Source organism: Octodon degus, unplaced genomic scaffold, assembly GCF_000260255.1.
Source record: "Octodon degus isolate 3935 unplaced genomic scaffold, OctDeg1.0 scaffold00015, whole genome shotgun sequence".
NCBI lineage: Eukaryota > Metazoa > Chordata > Mammalia > Rodentia > Octodontidae > Octodon > Octodon degus.
In genome coordinates, this window is record NW_004524591.1 from 22,595,892 (window position 1) to 22,608,414 (window position 12,523).

Sequence of the window (12,523 nt, forward strand, 5' to 3'; positions counted from 1 at the left end):
GCCCAGTCTCAATTGCTGACTTAGCGTGCCCCGGGAGTAGGGCCAGCTCGGTAGGCCCAGGGATCGAACCCCCGGCCTCTGTGCCTGCTTGCAGACGCTTTAATCCGCTGAGCCAGCTCTACGAAATTTAAATCTTTCCTTTTCCTTGTACGCTCATTTATTTTCATCCTCAGTACACATTGAAGAAAGTGTTGTTGAATCCACTAAAAGCTGGCTTGAGGCTGCCTCCTGCCTTCAGTTCTGCGTTTAGCTTTTGGCCTGTTTACACACTGACTTAGAAGCACACCGGCCAGCTCTGACTCAGCCAGCCGTAACCAGCCCACCCGCCAGTGGGCACCAAGCTCCAGGAAGGCAGTGTCCGGCTGCAGCCCGCCGGGTGAGCCGTGCTTGCTCCTGGGCTGGCTGACATGCCTGCTGCACGGAGCTCTCCGAGCGTCTCCTGGCGGGCGTGCCACCAGACTCAGGAATGACTCTTTGCTCAGATTCGTTCTTCTGAAGTTAACTCTTCTAATGTTTTCCTTTTAATTCTTTTGTAGAAAACTCAGAATTGTTCTTAAGTCCTTGGTCTCTAAAACCTTCTGTGAGGTCTTGGGCAGGTCCAGACTTTTATAATTTAATTCTAACCTCTTGCCTTTTGCCTAATAAAATAAATATTTTAGCATTCAGGATACATCTGCTTTTATGTTTTGTGTGTGTGTGTGTGTGTGTGTGTGTGTGTGTGTGTGTAACCGGGGATTGAACTCAGGCCCTTGCACTTGCCAGGGAAGCACATATTCCACTGAGCCATCTCCCCAGCCCCTCATCTGCTTTTATGTATCTATGACCAGAAAATAAATACAAATTGCTTAATATGCCAGGCACAGGTACCTGCTTGTGTATCTCAGCTTTCCCTAGTCTTCCCGAGGCTGCTTGTCTCTAGGTCAAATATTCTCAGTTTTTTCCAGTGGCATTTATTTGATTGATTGATTGATTTGTCTTTTTGATTTTTTTTTTTTGCTCCGAATGCCTTCAGGGCAGGTTTGGCTGGCTTGAGTTGTGGGGATTGAACCCCAGCAACCTGAGCCTGACTGCTTTGTTGAAGCAGCCACTTAAAGAACTGAGCTAAGGGGCAGGCCCCCTGATTTGTCTTTTTGAAACAGGGTCTTGATATGCAGTTCAGGCTGGCCTGGAGCTCACTTCATAGCCCATGCTGGTGACAACACACAGTCATCCTCCTGCCTCAGCTTCCTGAGTGTCTAATGGCCTTTTTTATACACCAGGTTTTTGTTTTTGTTTTTTTAACTAGATCAGTTCCAATGCCAACTTTCTAGTATTTGCTGTATAAAAGCCCTGGTATTAAAATAAAGTGACCTGTATAATTTTTGAAGAATTGAAATGAACTACTTAATTAAAAAACATATACGGTTGATCATGCCTTGGAATTTGCTTCCATTCCTGAATATAGCAATACCATAAGCACATCCTAGGTAAATATTAAAAGACTGACAGTGTAGTATCTTTGCTAAGTAAAATAAAACTTCGTGTTATCTTTTTCTCAGTGGTTGTGTAGTGTTAGCGCATATTCTAGGTGTAGTGTCAGGTAAGGCACTGGGTCAGTTGTGTGTCCACTCAGCAGGGATTAAGGGCTGGTTTAATAGGATTTTTCAGGTTTTAAAATGAGCTTCGAAGCAAGGGAAAAGAAAACCCAGCACAAATATTGTTTCAAATGAAAACATCACCAAAGCAAGCCCTTAAGGGAGAGCTGTGTTGGAGACAGAACTGTCCTCTGAGGGGCAGAGTATTCAAAACAGCGTACACAAATCTAGGAAATAATTTAGGCATTAAAGGTAAACCTAAAATGCCATGGGCTGGCCAGATAGCTCAGCAGATTGAAGGACTTGCTTAGGGAGGCAGCAGCCGGGGTTCAATCCTGGGCATGCCACGTCGGCCTCCCCCCCAGGGCGCAATGAGACAGGGATCAAGACTGGGCATGGTGGCGCATGCCTGTAATCTCAGCTCTTGGCAGGCCCAACACAAGCGTATCCCTATGAGTCCAATCTACATAGTGAGACTTGGCAGACCCTGTAGACCTTGTCCTAAAATACAAAACAAAAACAAAAATGTCACAACTAGAAGAAAATATAGGAGATAAATTTTATGGTGCTGAAGCAGGCAAGAATTTTTGAATAAGTCTCCAAACGTCCAGGAAACAAAAGCAAAAATACACAGATGGGATTAAAACAAACCCAAAAGCTTCTGTGCCACAAAAGAAATGAAAGAATAGTGAAAATACTTGCAAACTAAATTTCTGATAGAGGTGGACTTCTAGATTATAAGGAAAGCAAAAATATCAGTACCATAAAACCTAAGTAACTCCAATTAAAAGTGGTAAGGGACCTAGACACACATCTCTTACAAGAAGACAGAGATGAGCCTGGTTTGGAGAGCAGGTTCTCACATTTTAGTGGTTAGGGGATCTTGGGCTCAATCGTCAGTATGAAAGAAACAAAGCAAGAAAGCAAGAAAGCAAGAAAGCAAGAAAGCAAGTCCAGATGCTTTCTCATCACTTAAAATGATCATTCACTAGATTTAGTTTTTTGCTCAACGATTTCTTCATAAAAGTGAAGGAAAATAACATTCACTGAGTTGGGCTTTTTCAGATGTATTGCTTTGAGACAGGGTGTCCCTGTGCAGTTCAGGCTGGCCTTGAGCTCACTCTGTAGCCCAGGCTCATCTTGAACTTTCAGTGATCCTCCTGCCTCAGCCTTCTGATGAGACCTGATCACAGGTCTGTGCCACCATGCCCAGCTATATTCTCATTCTTGAAAAGAAATTATTGCTCAGACAGGTTATGCTGAGGGAACGCATTGAATACATGACAGAGAAGGAACTCCAAAGAAAGAGAAAAGGGTGAATACAGAGACCACTAACAACATGCTTTTAAAGATTGCTTCTTGGAGCTGGAGTTCATGTTAAGTTCTGGCTCTGGACACTTTCTCTTCTGTGTGGCTTCAAATCTATGTAAAAATAGAATAATCAGTCCTACTTTGTAAGAATCTGGAAAGGATTAAGGTGGTGATATATTTAAAACACTTAGTGTCCTTCACATGTTAATAATATATCCCTAATCCTAAATAACAATAATAAAAAATAAGAACTTTGGGCTCAGACCATAGAGATTACTTAGAATTATTTTGGGGAAAAATGTATCAGTGAATGATTTTTCTATGGACCATGAGAACACAGGTACTCTGAGCTCACTTATAACTATGGAAAGGGACACTGACTTTTCAGGCAAAATATGACCAGTGAAGTTTGGGAAGAGGAAGAGGGAATGCCACAATTTAGAGACAGTAGCCCCAATCCAAGCCGCAAGAATATTCCTTAATGGATACGTTCCAGTTACTGCCATCCAGACTTAGATGAGCAGTAAGTCCTTCCCCAAATGCAGAGCAGGGTTTACATACAGGAAACTGGAGTCTGGCAGAGATGAAATAGGAGGAAAGTGCACAGCCTTGAAGGAAGCTAGCTTCACATCCAGCTGCTTTGAACAGGCAACAGCTCTGGAAGCATCATACAGCTCAGTCTGTAGTCCTGCGTAAAGAAAGACAAAAAGGTAAGCACTTTATTTGAAGCAAGAATGAAATTAGTCATACTGTCTTCATACTGAGTATCATGAGTGACACCAGCTTGCCATTTTGTCTTATCCTAACTATTATATATTTACTTATTAATTATTAGCTATTCTCTGGGATTTTCAAATTTTTGTTGAATTTTTCCAATCAATCCCCATTATGTTGCCCACTGTGATCACCTAGCTTGATTTTTTTTTTTTTTGAGACAGGGTCTCACTATGTAGTGCAGGCTGGTCTTGAACTCACTGTGCAGCCCAGGTTGGTCTCAAACTCACAGTGATCCTGCTTCCTCAGCCTCCAAAGTGCTAAGATTACAGGTGTCATGTCCCACCACATGTGCCTTCATCTGCCATGATCTTTCATGGACATTTCTGTTGTAAATATTCTATGGGAAATGAATATTTTTTGGTAAAGTTATACTTTGTTTTTTTCTTCATTTCTAAGATTGGCCTTAAATTCCTTGAAGCAACAATATTTTATAGCTTGCAAAGTCTGTGCTGGAAACAACTCTATGTGAGTTTGGGTTTGTTTGGTGTGGCAAGAGAACTTTTAAGCTTCTCGTCCAGCCTGTTGCCAAAATACTCATTACAGTATTAAAGATACAAATTTGATGTTAGTAGGTGTCATACCTTGTATCTAGACGTGCCCCCCCCCCCGTACCCCCGCAAAAGCCTCCTGCACTCATAGGTAGAGCTTTTCAGAGCTGGCTGGACCTTAAGGATGTGTGATGCTAAAGCAGTCCATTGATTGGAATTAGCATAGCTCTGGGTGGGGCTGAGCGGATTAATTGAAGAAAGAAGTTCAACCTGGGTATGGGGGGACCCACCCAAAAGGTTTGTAGTCTGTCTAGGATGAAAGGGAAAGGCAGACCACTTCTGCTGCTTCTGGCTTCCTGTCTGCTTTGTCATGAACTGCGGTGCCCACTGCCACACCGCAATGCCAGCAGCACACTATGCATGGAAATGTCTACAGACTGAAACGTAATTAAGACAGTGAGTTTACATTGAGCTCACCTCACCTGGATTCCACTTACCATAGCTATAATGTCATTTATAAATCTTTATTCAGTATTTGGTATACATAAAACACTGTTTTGGGCACTGATTCACAGTGGTAGACAAAAATGGTATGCCCCTGCCTGGGATGGTTGTGGACACCTATACTTTCAGCTGCTTGGAGGTGCAGGCAGGAGGATGCCAAATTTGAGGCCAGCTTGAGAAACTTAGCGAGAACCTATCTAAAACAAACAAAAATTAAAGGGCTGAGACAATGCTTAGAAGTAGAGCACCCTTGGGAGAAGTAATAGCCTGTCTCCTATTTCCAAAACCCCATCTTATTCTTAGTTTTTTAATTTTATAATCATTATTTAATTGAAATATTAAGAGTGGCCACCTTGTTCTCTATCTTAATATCACTTCTACTTATAAAGCCTCTAGACATAAGTCCCTCATTGGGCATCCCATAACATTTCAATTTCAACAATAATAACAGCCAAAAGGTAAATCATTAAAATATGGAGACACATACATATTACGTTGATGTACTCTCTATAATGGCAACTCACTTAGAAAAACAGGTAGAATTAATTGTACTCACTTCTCCTTTATTTTGCTAGCTTTGGCCTTTCTTCCCCATTCAGTTCTTTATTTATTTATTTTTATTATTATTATTATTTTTTTGGTGGAACTGGGGATTGAACTCAGGCCCTTGTGCTTGCCAGAGAAGCGCTTATTCCACTGAGCCATCTCCCTGCCCACCTCCCATTCAGTTCTTAATGGGAGATTTTCATTCCCAGTGTTGAACAATGGTGGAACAAGAAACCCACAGATATGCACATTGCCTTCTTAAACACTTTTGCAAAACCACAATCTAATTTGTAAGCTTTTATTATAAGTGAACAAGCCTTCTCATTTTCCATAAATATCGAATTCATTCTAGGAAGAAATGCAATTTAATATTTTATCAAATAGCAGAATGATGAATTTATTGACCTCTTGAAGATACTTGTGATTATTTGTCATTTTCAACTCTGTTTAAATTCCTTAGCTCAGTGGAGCAGCACCTGCCCAGTGAGTCTGAGCTCCTGAGTTCCTTTCCTGGCATCCAGCCCCCAGAACCTTGACTCTTCTTTAAAATTTGGACCAGCTAGTATACCTCTGATCAAGGACTAACAGGTGTTGTCTGTGCAACAAGACCTTTCTGTAAAATCTTTTATGAGTCATCTGTGAGCTTATGAAGAGAACACATTAAAGTATGTAAAATTAGTTGTGTTACACCTTGGGAAGTTATTTTATTTATTTATTTATTTTTATTTTTATTTTTTTTTAATTTATTTATTTATTGTTGTGTATGTGTGTGTGTGGCCAGCTCAGCCCACCAGGGGGCGGGGCAGGCTGGCATGTGGTGCTGGGGATTGAACCGCGGTCCCTGTGCATTGCTAAGCTTGTTCTAAGTAGGTGCTTTAGACCACTGAGCCATCCCACCAGCCCATTTTATGTATTTTTAAAATAGACTAAAAATAGTGAAAAAAAACAGAAACAATGCAGAATTTCACTAAACAAATAATAGGAATTCAACAAAGTTCTTTATATTGCATATTGTTGAGTTCATATTAGCTGTTTAGTTTACCAGATATAAGCATGCACAATTGGTGAAAAGTTACACAAATTAAAAAGGACAGAGAAAAGAAAACAAAAATGTAAGCTTTAACTGTTTCTTTCAATAGACCAGCAGAAATCAGAAGTACAATCATCCAAGCTATCCTGTATATGTACATAAATATTTCTTTTTTTTCTGATTAAATACATTTTTAAATTTTTATTTATTTTTTTTCCCATAATTTTATTGACAGGCAAATAGCAATGAGACAGTTTCAAATCAAATTGGTAGGACAGTTTCAATAATTAACACATTGCATATTGTCTTCCTAATGGTTATTTGCTGTAAAAAATATGGAACGCTTCACGAATTTGCGTGTCATCCTTGCGCAGGGGCCATGCTAATCTTCTCTGTATTGTTCCAATTTTAGTATATGTGCTGCCGAAGCGAGCACTTATTCTTATTTTCAGTCTGACTCTTTATTGACTGAATCATCTAAGACTGTCTATCCTTCTTCCATGTGTACTACCTTTTTTCTTTCCTCTTGTGAGCCACTTTTTGGCATGGCCTTGAGACTGTCTCTTGAAAAATAGATGCGGTGGCATATTGAACAGAGTGTCATGTCTGAGCCTTAACTCTTCTCTCAGGGAATTAAACCTCAGAAATTGGCAAGAAAGTTAATGCTGCTAAAATTACGGATGCTCTGACTAGCAGTCAATTTTGTAAAACTGATTTACATCCAAGTAACTCAAAAGATTTTCTGTGAGAAAAAAATAGGCAATACCAATTAAAGCTATTTTGTAGAACAGTCAAAAATGGTAAGAACATAGAATGTATGCATATGTTTTTGAACGTGTAATATATATATATCCTCTCTATATATCTAACATATACACAAACTAAACAAAACTAGACTGCATTGTGTATGTCTTACACTTAATCTCACCTTGTATTTGAAAAACTTGATCCCAGTTAATAACATCCTGTTCTTCCAGTAGCTGTTGGTAAGCCCTGACATCCTTGTAGAATACAGCGTAAGCATTAGTGTAATGGTCCAGGTAATCTGCCTCAGCCTAGAACAGACACAGTCAGTGAAACAAACCCTCCAGTAACACAAATCCTAGGAGAGTAAGAATCGTTAGCTGGGCATGGTCAGCTCATTTTCCATTATCCAAGTTAACCACCTAAAAACAATGAGGTGAGAATGATGCTGACATGCTATAGAAAGAAGTCAAAATTTCCTGATTTTTGTTTCATTTTTTTGTTCTTTTCATGGTAGAAAGGCTTTAAGACATTTATTTCACATTCTTCTAGGAGTCTATTTATCTATAAAAATATAGAAAGACTTGGTGTGATGTCACATATCTGTAGTCCCAGCTGAGGGAGACTCTTGGGAGGCTGAGGCATGGGGATCCCTTAAACCCAAGAGTCTGAGGTCCTCTTGGGCAACATAATGAGACCCATCTCAAAAATAAAAACAAGCAAGTAGGGGTGTGGTACTGCGGCTCAGTGGCAGAACGTTTTCCTAGCAGGGACAAGGCCCTAGGTTAAATTTGTAGCTCCACTCATACACACAAATATTTAAATGGATGGGTGGATGAATGGAAGCATGGATGGATGGGTGGATAGACGAAGAGTAAAACTAAATGAATCCTCCTTTAAGAATCAAAGCTCTTGGAATCTTCCTCATGGAGTGCATTAGGAGGGCTGCACCTCCTTGGTGAGGAGCTTCCTTTTGGCCTCAGAGGCAGAATGGAAGTATGTGTCTTCATCTTCTTCATTTACCCGCATGAGGAATCATCCACCCAGTGGAAAAGCTAGGATGCTCCCATCAGTCAAGTGTGCTAAAGATTAGGAAGCACTAAAGAAATACTTTGCATTGGATGCCTTTCATATGCCATTCACAGTAGAAACTAATGGAAACTGGGGCCAGGGAGATGGTTCAGTAGAATAAGCACTTCCCTGGCAAGCGTAAGGGCCTGAGTTCAATCCCCAGTTCCACCAAAAAAAAAAAAAAGAAAGAAAGAAATTAATGGTGAAATATGTAGCTTATATAATTATTATAGTTATAATATTTACTTTACCTAATCCATTCTTTCTAGTTAATTCCAGTTCTTTTTTTTTTTAAACTGGGGATTGAGAGACCAGAGCAATAGCTCAGTAGAATCCCTGACTGAAATCCCTGGTTCTGAAAAAAAAAACAAACAAAACAAACCTGGGGATTGAACTCAGGACCTTGCACTTGCCAGGTGCCAGTTTGTATTTATTTGCCTTCTAAACCTGTACCTCTCTCTGTCGCCGAGTGATGATAGCTTTAAAGTCTGGCCATGAATCCAACACAACTTCCTTTTGAAAGGGATTCCCACGGTTTATGTTCATAACTGCTCCATAAACCTGCGCAGGAAAACCAAAGAGATGAACCAATAACACTGCTAGATGGTGCAGTTGTAAATTACCGCCCTTCCCCTCCTTCTTCTATGTATCTACACCAAGGAGAGGGTAGGTTATAAATCTATATATCTTCATTGTTATTTCATCAGAGCTTATAAAAACTGGTAAAAGTTTATTAAAGCTCAATGAAAACACCCTAAACCTAGTTTTGTTTTTTTTCTTTTACAACACCATAGTGATAAATACTAAATTGCTAGGCTTTCTAGGTGAATTCTTGACACATAAATCAGTAACAAATATTCTAGTCAGATATATACACATACATAGCTTCTTTGGCAGTTCACTACACTATCTGAAAAGAATTTGTAAAATGCAGTTGCTCCTAAATAAGAATTACTTATCTCTTGAGGGCAAAATATCTAAGTATCCAGCAACAGTGGAATGAGTAAATGGTGCCATATTTGTACTATAGGTTACAAAACAGCAATGAAATGAACAGATCAGTTATATACATGGACTCACTATAAATCTCACAAAAGAAGCTGTGTAAAAGAAGCTAGATACAAAAAAAAAAAAAATACTGTGTGATTCACTGTGTGATACTACATTAAAAACCAACCAAACTAGGAGCCGGGGAGATAGTTCAGTGGAATAAGCACTTGCCTGGCAAGCGCAAGGACCTGAGTTCAATCCCTGGTTCCGCCAAAAACAACAACAACAACAACAACAAAAAAAAAAAAAAACAAACTAAATGATGACTTTGGATGTGGGAACAAGAAGTGATTGGAAAGAAGTGTTGGAGTTGGGAACAAGCTGTACCTGTACCCAAAGTAACGTTCTTTCTCTTCCACAGTGGATACTACATGAGTTTTTGCTGGGTGAAAATCCAAAAGCTACAGAATTATGCTGTTTATGCTTCATCAGATGCACTAGATTTCAATAAAAACTGAATTATAAGGGCCTAGAACCTGTATTCTAAATGAAGAGGGGAGGAGGGGTTGAAGCAAAGGTAGGGGAATGGAAAATAAAGCCAAAGTTTATTGTGTACAGGTATAAATTTTCCATGAAGAATATGATCATTATACATATCTAAAATGTACCAATAAAAATCTGATTTTGAAAAAGAACCTACATTTTACCTCCTTGATCACTACCTTAAACCAAATCACTCACTTTCCTTCAGGCTAAAGGAAAATTTTTCTTTTGTTTTACCCAATCTAGGACTTCATTCAAATATTCTCATAGAATGTGTCTTTCCAAATGGACTCTGGTTTATGGTAGCATTTCACACGCATCATCCTTAGGGCAAACCCAAAAGGAAAAGCAACCGGGAAGGGTCATGGTTGTTACGCTAGTCTTTAAATTCGGTGCCTTCTCATTTTACATAGAAAGAGCGATGCGTATTAAAATGGTTTCACAAGAGAAACCTTTGCATCCCTATTCAAAACTGTAGCCTAAATATGACTGTAATTCTGACTGCTAAAAGGGGAAAAGATCTTTCAATATTCAAGTTCTTTTTTTTTTTTTTTGTGGTACCAGGAATCCAAGTCAAGACCTTGCACTTGCCAGTCAGGCACTCAACAATTCAAATTTTAAAAGAGAAATAACTTATTTGTACAAGAATTGGAACAAGTAAAAGATTTGGCTTTGGCAAATAGAAAACTCTTCTAATAGCTGTTTCTTTAAAGTGAGTGTTGGAAAGAAAAGTGAGCACTGAGTTTGGCAGGGCGGGAGGTGGCTATGTGGAAATGCAGTTGCTGAACAAATCAGAAGCTAAGGCTGGGAAAGGCCACTCAGAAGGGTCACCCCTCAAGCCCTAAACTGAGCATACAAATCACAGTCATAAACTCCAAAGAATAGGGGAAGGGTGAACGAACACAACTGTATTTTCTCTAACTCTTAAAATCTCTAATGATAGGTTATGGCTGTAGTATGAATTGCTGAATTATTGTGGTGGTCATCTAATGTGGCTGAAGCCCTTAAAACAACAGCTTATCTTCCCAGAGACCACCTCCCCACTTCTCCAACTCAGCACAGGGCGCAGTTTCCTCTCATCTTTCCTGCTGCCTCAGGGAAGGCCCCAGTCAGCTGCTCAGGTCTATCTAAACATCCCCTTCAAACTCCACCCTTGGCAGAAAGCCATAAAAGCCTCAGCCTCCCTTTGTTCCAACCCAGAGAATTCCTTATCTTCCCAAATTCTCTCCGTGTCCTCCATGGTAATGAAGCTCCTTTCCCTTTATAATAAAGCCCCTTTCCCTTCTTCCTTCTGCCTATTTCTCTGCTGTGACACGGTGAAAAATCTATCACTTAACATCTTTTATGGCTTTGTAAAGGTCACTGAAACCTTTTCAAGTTATCTCTTGCAGAACAGTTAGACACATTATTAAAGCAGAGAAGCCTAGTATTTTATCCCATTAATTCACCTTGGTGTGAATATTCAAAATGGGAAAACTTGGACCAGCCTGTCTACAAGCTACTTTTATAACCTCATAATCCCAAATTCTTAGTCACATTCTTCCTCCTGCGGTTTATGCACACTCATTCAGATGACTAGATGTAATCAATGCAGTACATCGCTCTAGGCAACTACATTTGAAATGTTAACATACAGCAGGATTAACTGGGGCATTAAATGTTGGGCTCTGGTCTCTAATCTCAAAACTTGATTCATTCTCTTCTGGGTGATTTGCTTTCTATTCACATTTGAAGAACAGTTGGAGGCCTGCCTCTTTTCAAAAAACAACCCTCAAAGGAACTTCACTGCCTTTCTCCCAGGGCCTTACAGCAGTTGCCCCTTAACTGTACTGAATTGGAGCCTTTGGTGAATGACATCTTCCACAGTAGCACTGAGTTATGCACAGGTTCTGCTGGATTTTAGATCAAAGTTTGATGGCTGACAAAATAACTGGAAAAAAAAAAAACAACGTATAGCAACCCTTAAACTTGAGATCCGTTGGGCACCCTAGGTGGTATTCCTAACTTTATTGCTACCCAATCCTTACCCTTATGTTACTTAAAACATTTTATAACTTACTAAAAATAATATAGCTCAGCTATATCTAAAATTCCCAGGCTGGGGAGATAGTGCAGGGGCATAAGCGCCTGCCTGGCAAGTGCAAGGTCCTGAGTTTGATCCCTGGTACTGCAAATAAATTAATAAAATAAAATAAAATAAAATTCCCTTGGGGTCATGAGAAATAATCCCAAGTTTTATTCCATTACATCAGTCTCTAGTAGGAAAAAACTGGGAAATTATGTTTAACAAATGTTCTCAGAGTTTTATTAGAAAAAAAGTGGGAAGCAGTCACAAGCCTGACATTACTTTAAAGATTAATACAATAAAGAAATTAAATTCTCACACTTATAGTACCTTGAGTGATTCAGGAAAGTGATTCTTCAATATTTTCTCCAGTGCCAATAATTTGGAAGAACAGCTCAGCACCAACATCTTCTCCACAGGGATGCAGTTCCACCCTTAGTTAGAAACTTGAAATGCACCTACAATATATGAATGGCAATGGAATACACATCTCTAACAAAGTAAACAAAAAAGGGGGATATAAATGAAGGACCATTTTGTAGTGAAAAAATATATCTATCTGTATATACAAAATAGCATAGATATATAGCTACTTTCTCTTAGTTCAATGAGAAGAAAGTTTTGAACTAACAGTGTTTAGATAAGATACCATGTCTTGGGGAAACTACCCGCTCGGGGACCCCCTCCTGTCCCTCTCTTGGACAGGAGCTTTCTTTCTCTCAGTAAATATATTCTGCTCGTAAAAAAAAAAAAAAAAAGATATCATGTCTGCATCTTGTACTATGAATAATTACTACAAAGACAACAATATTCAATGTATTATTACAACTGTCCTACTAACCTGTTTTGAAACTGTCTCATTACTACTTCTTTCTCAATA

At 39.3% G+C, this 12,523-nt stretch overlaps 1 protein-coding gene and 1 non-coding gene across 2 annotated transcripts in view; both read right to left on the reverse strand.

Moving 5' to 3' along the window:
* Window positions 1-3,397: 3,397 nt before the first annotated feature.
* LOC101571289 (glycine N-acyltransferase-like protein 3) overlaps window positions 3,398-12,523 on the reverse strand; it is a 12,541-nt gene continuing 3,415 nt past the window's right edge. Inside the window, exons 2-5 of the mRNA XM_012513652.2 lie at window positions 11,974-12,101; window positions 8,499-8,606; window positions 7,159-7,285; window positions 3,398-3,573 (exon numbers count right to left, since the gene is read on the reverse strand). Of these exons, the coding sequence (XP_012369106.1) occupies window positions 3,398-3,573; window positions 7,159-7,285; window positions 8,499-8,606; window positions 11,974-12,051 (489 nt within the window). The 5' untranslated portion in view covers window positions 12,052-12,101. The remainder of the gene's footprint in view (window positions 3,574-7,158; window positions 7,286-8,498; window positions 8,607-11,973; window positions 12,102-12,523) is intronic.
* LOC111815383 lies at window positions 6,560-6,666 on the reverse strand. Its single transcript, XR_002820078.1, has one exon. It is a non-coding gene; the product is annotated as a U6 spliceosomal RNA (small nuclear RNA).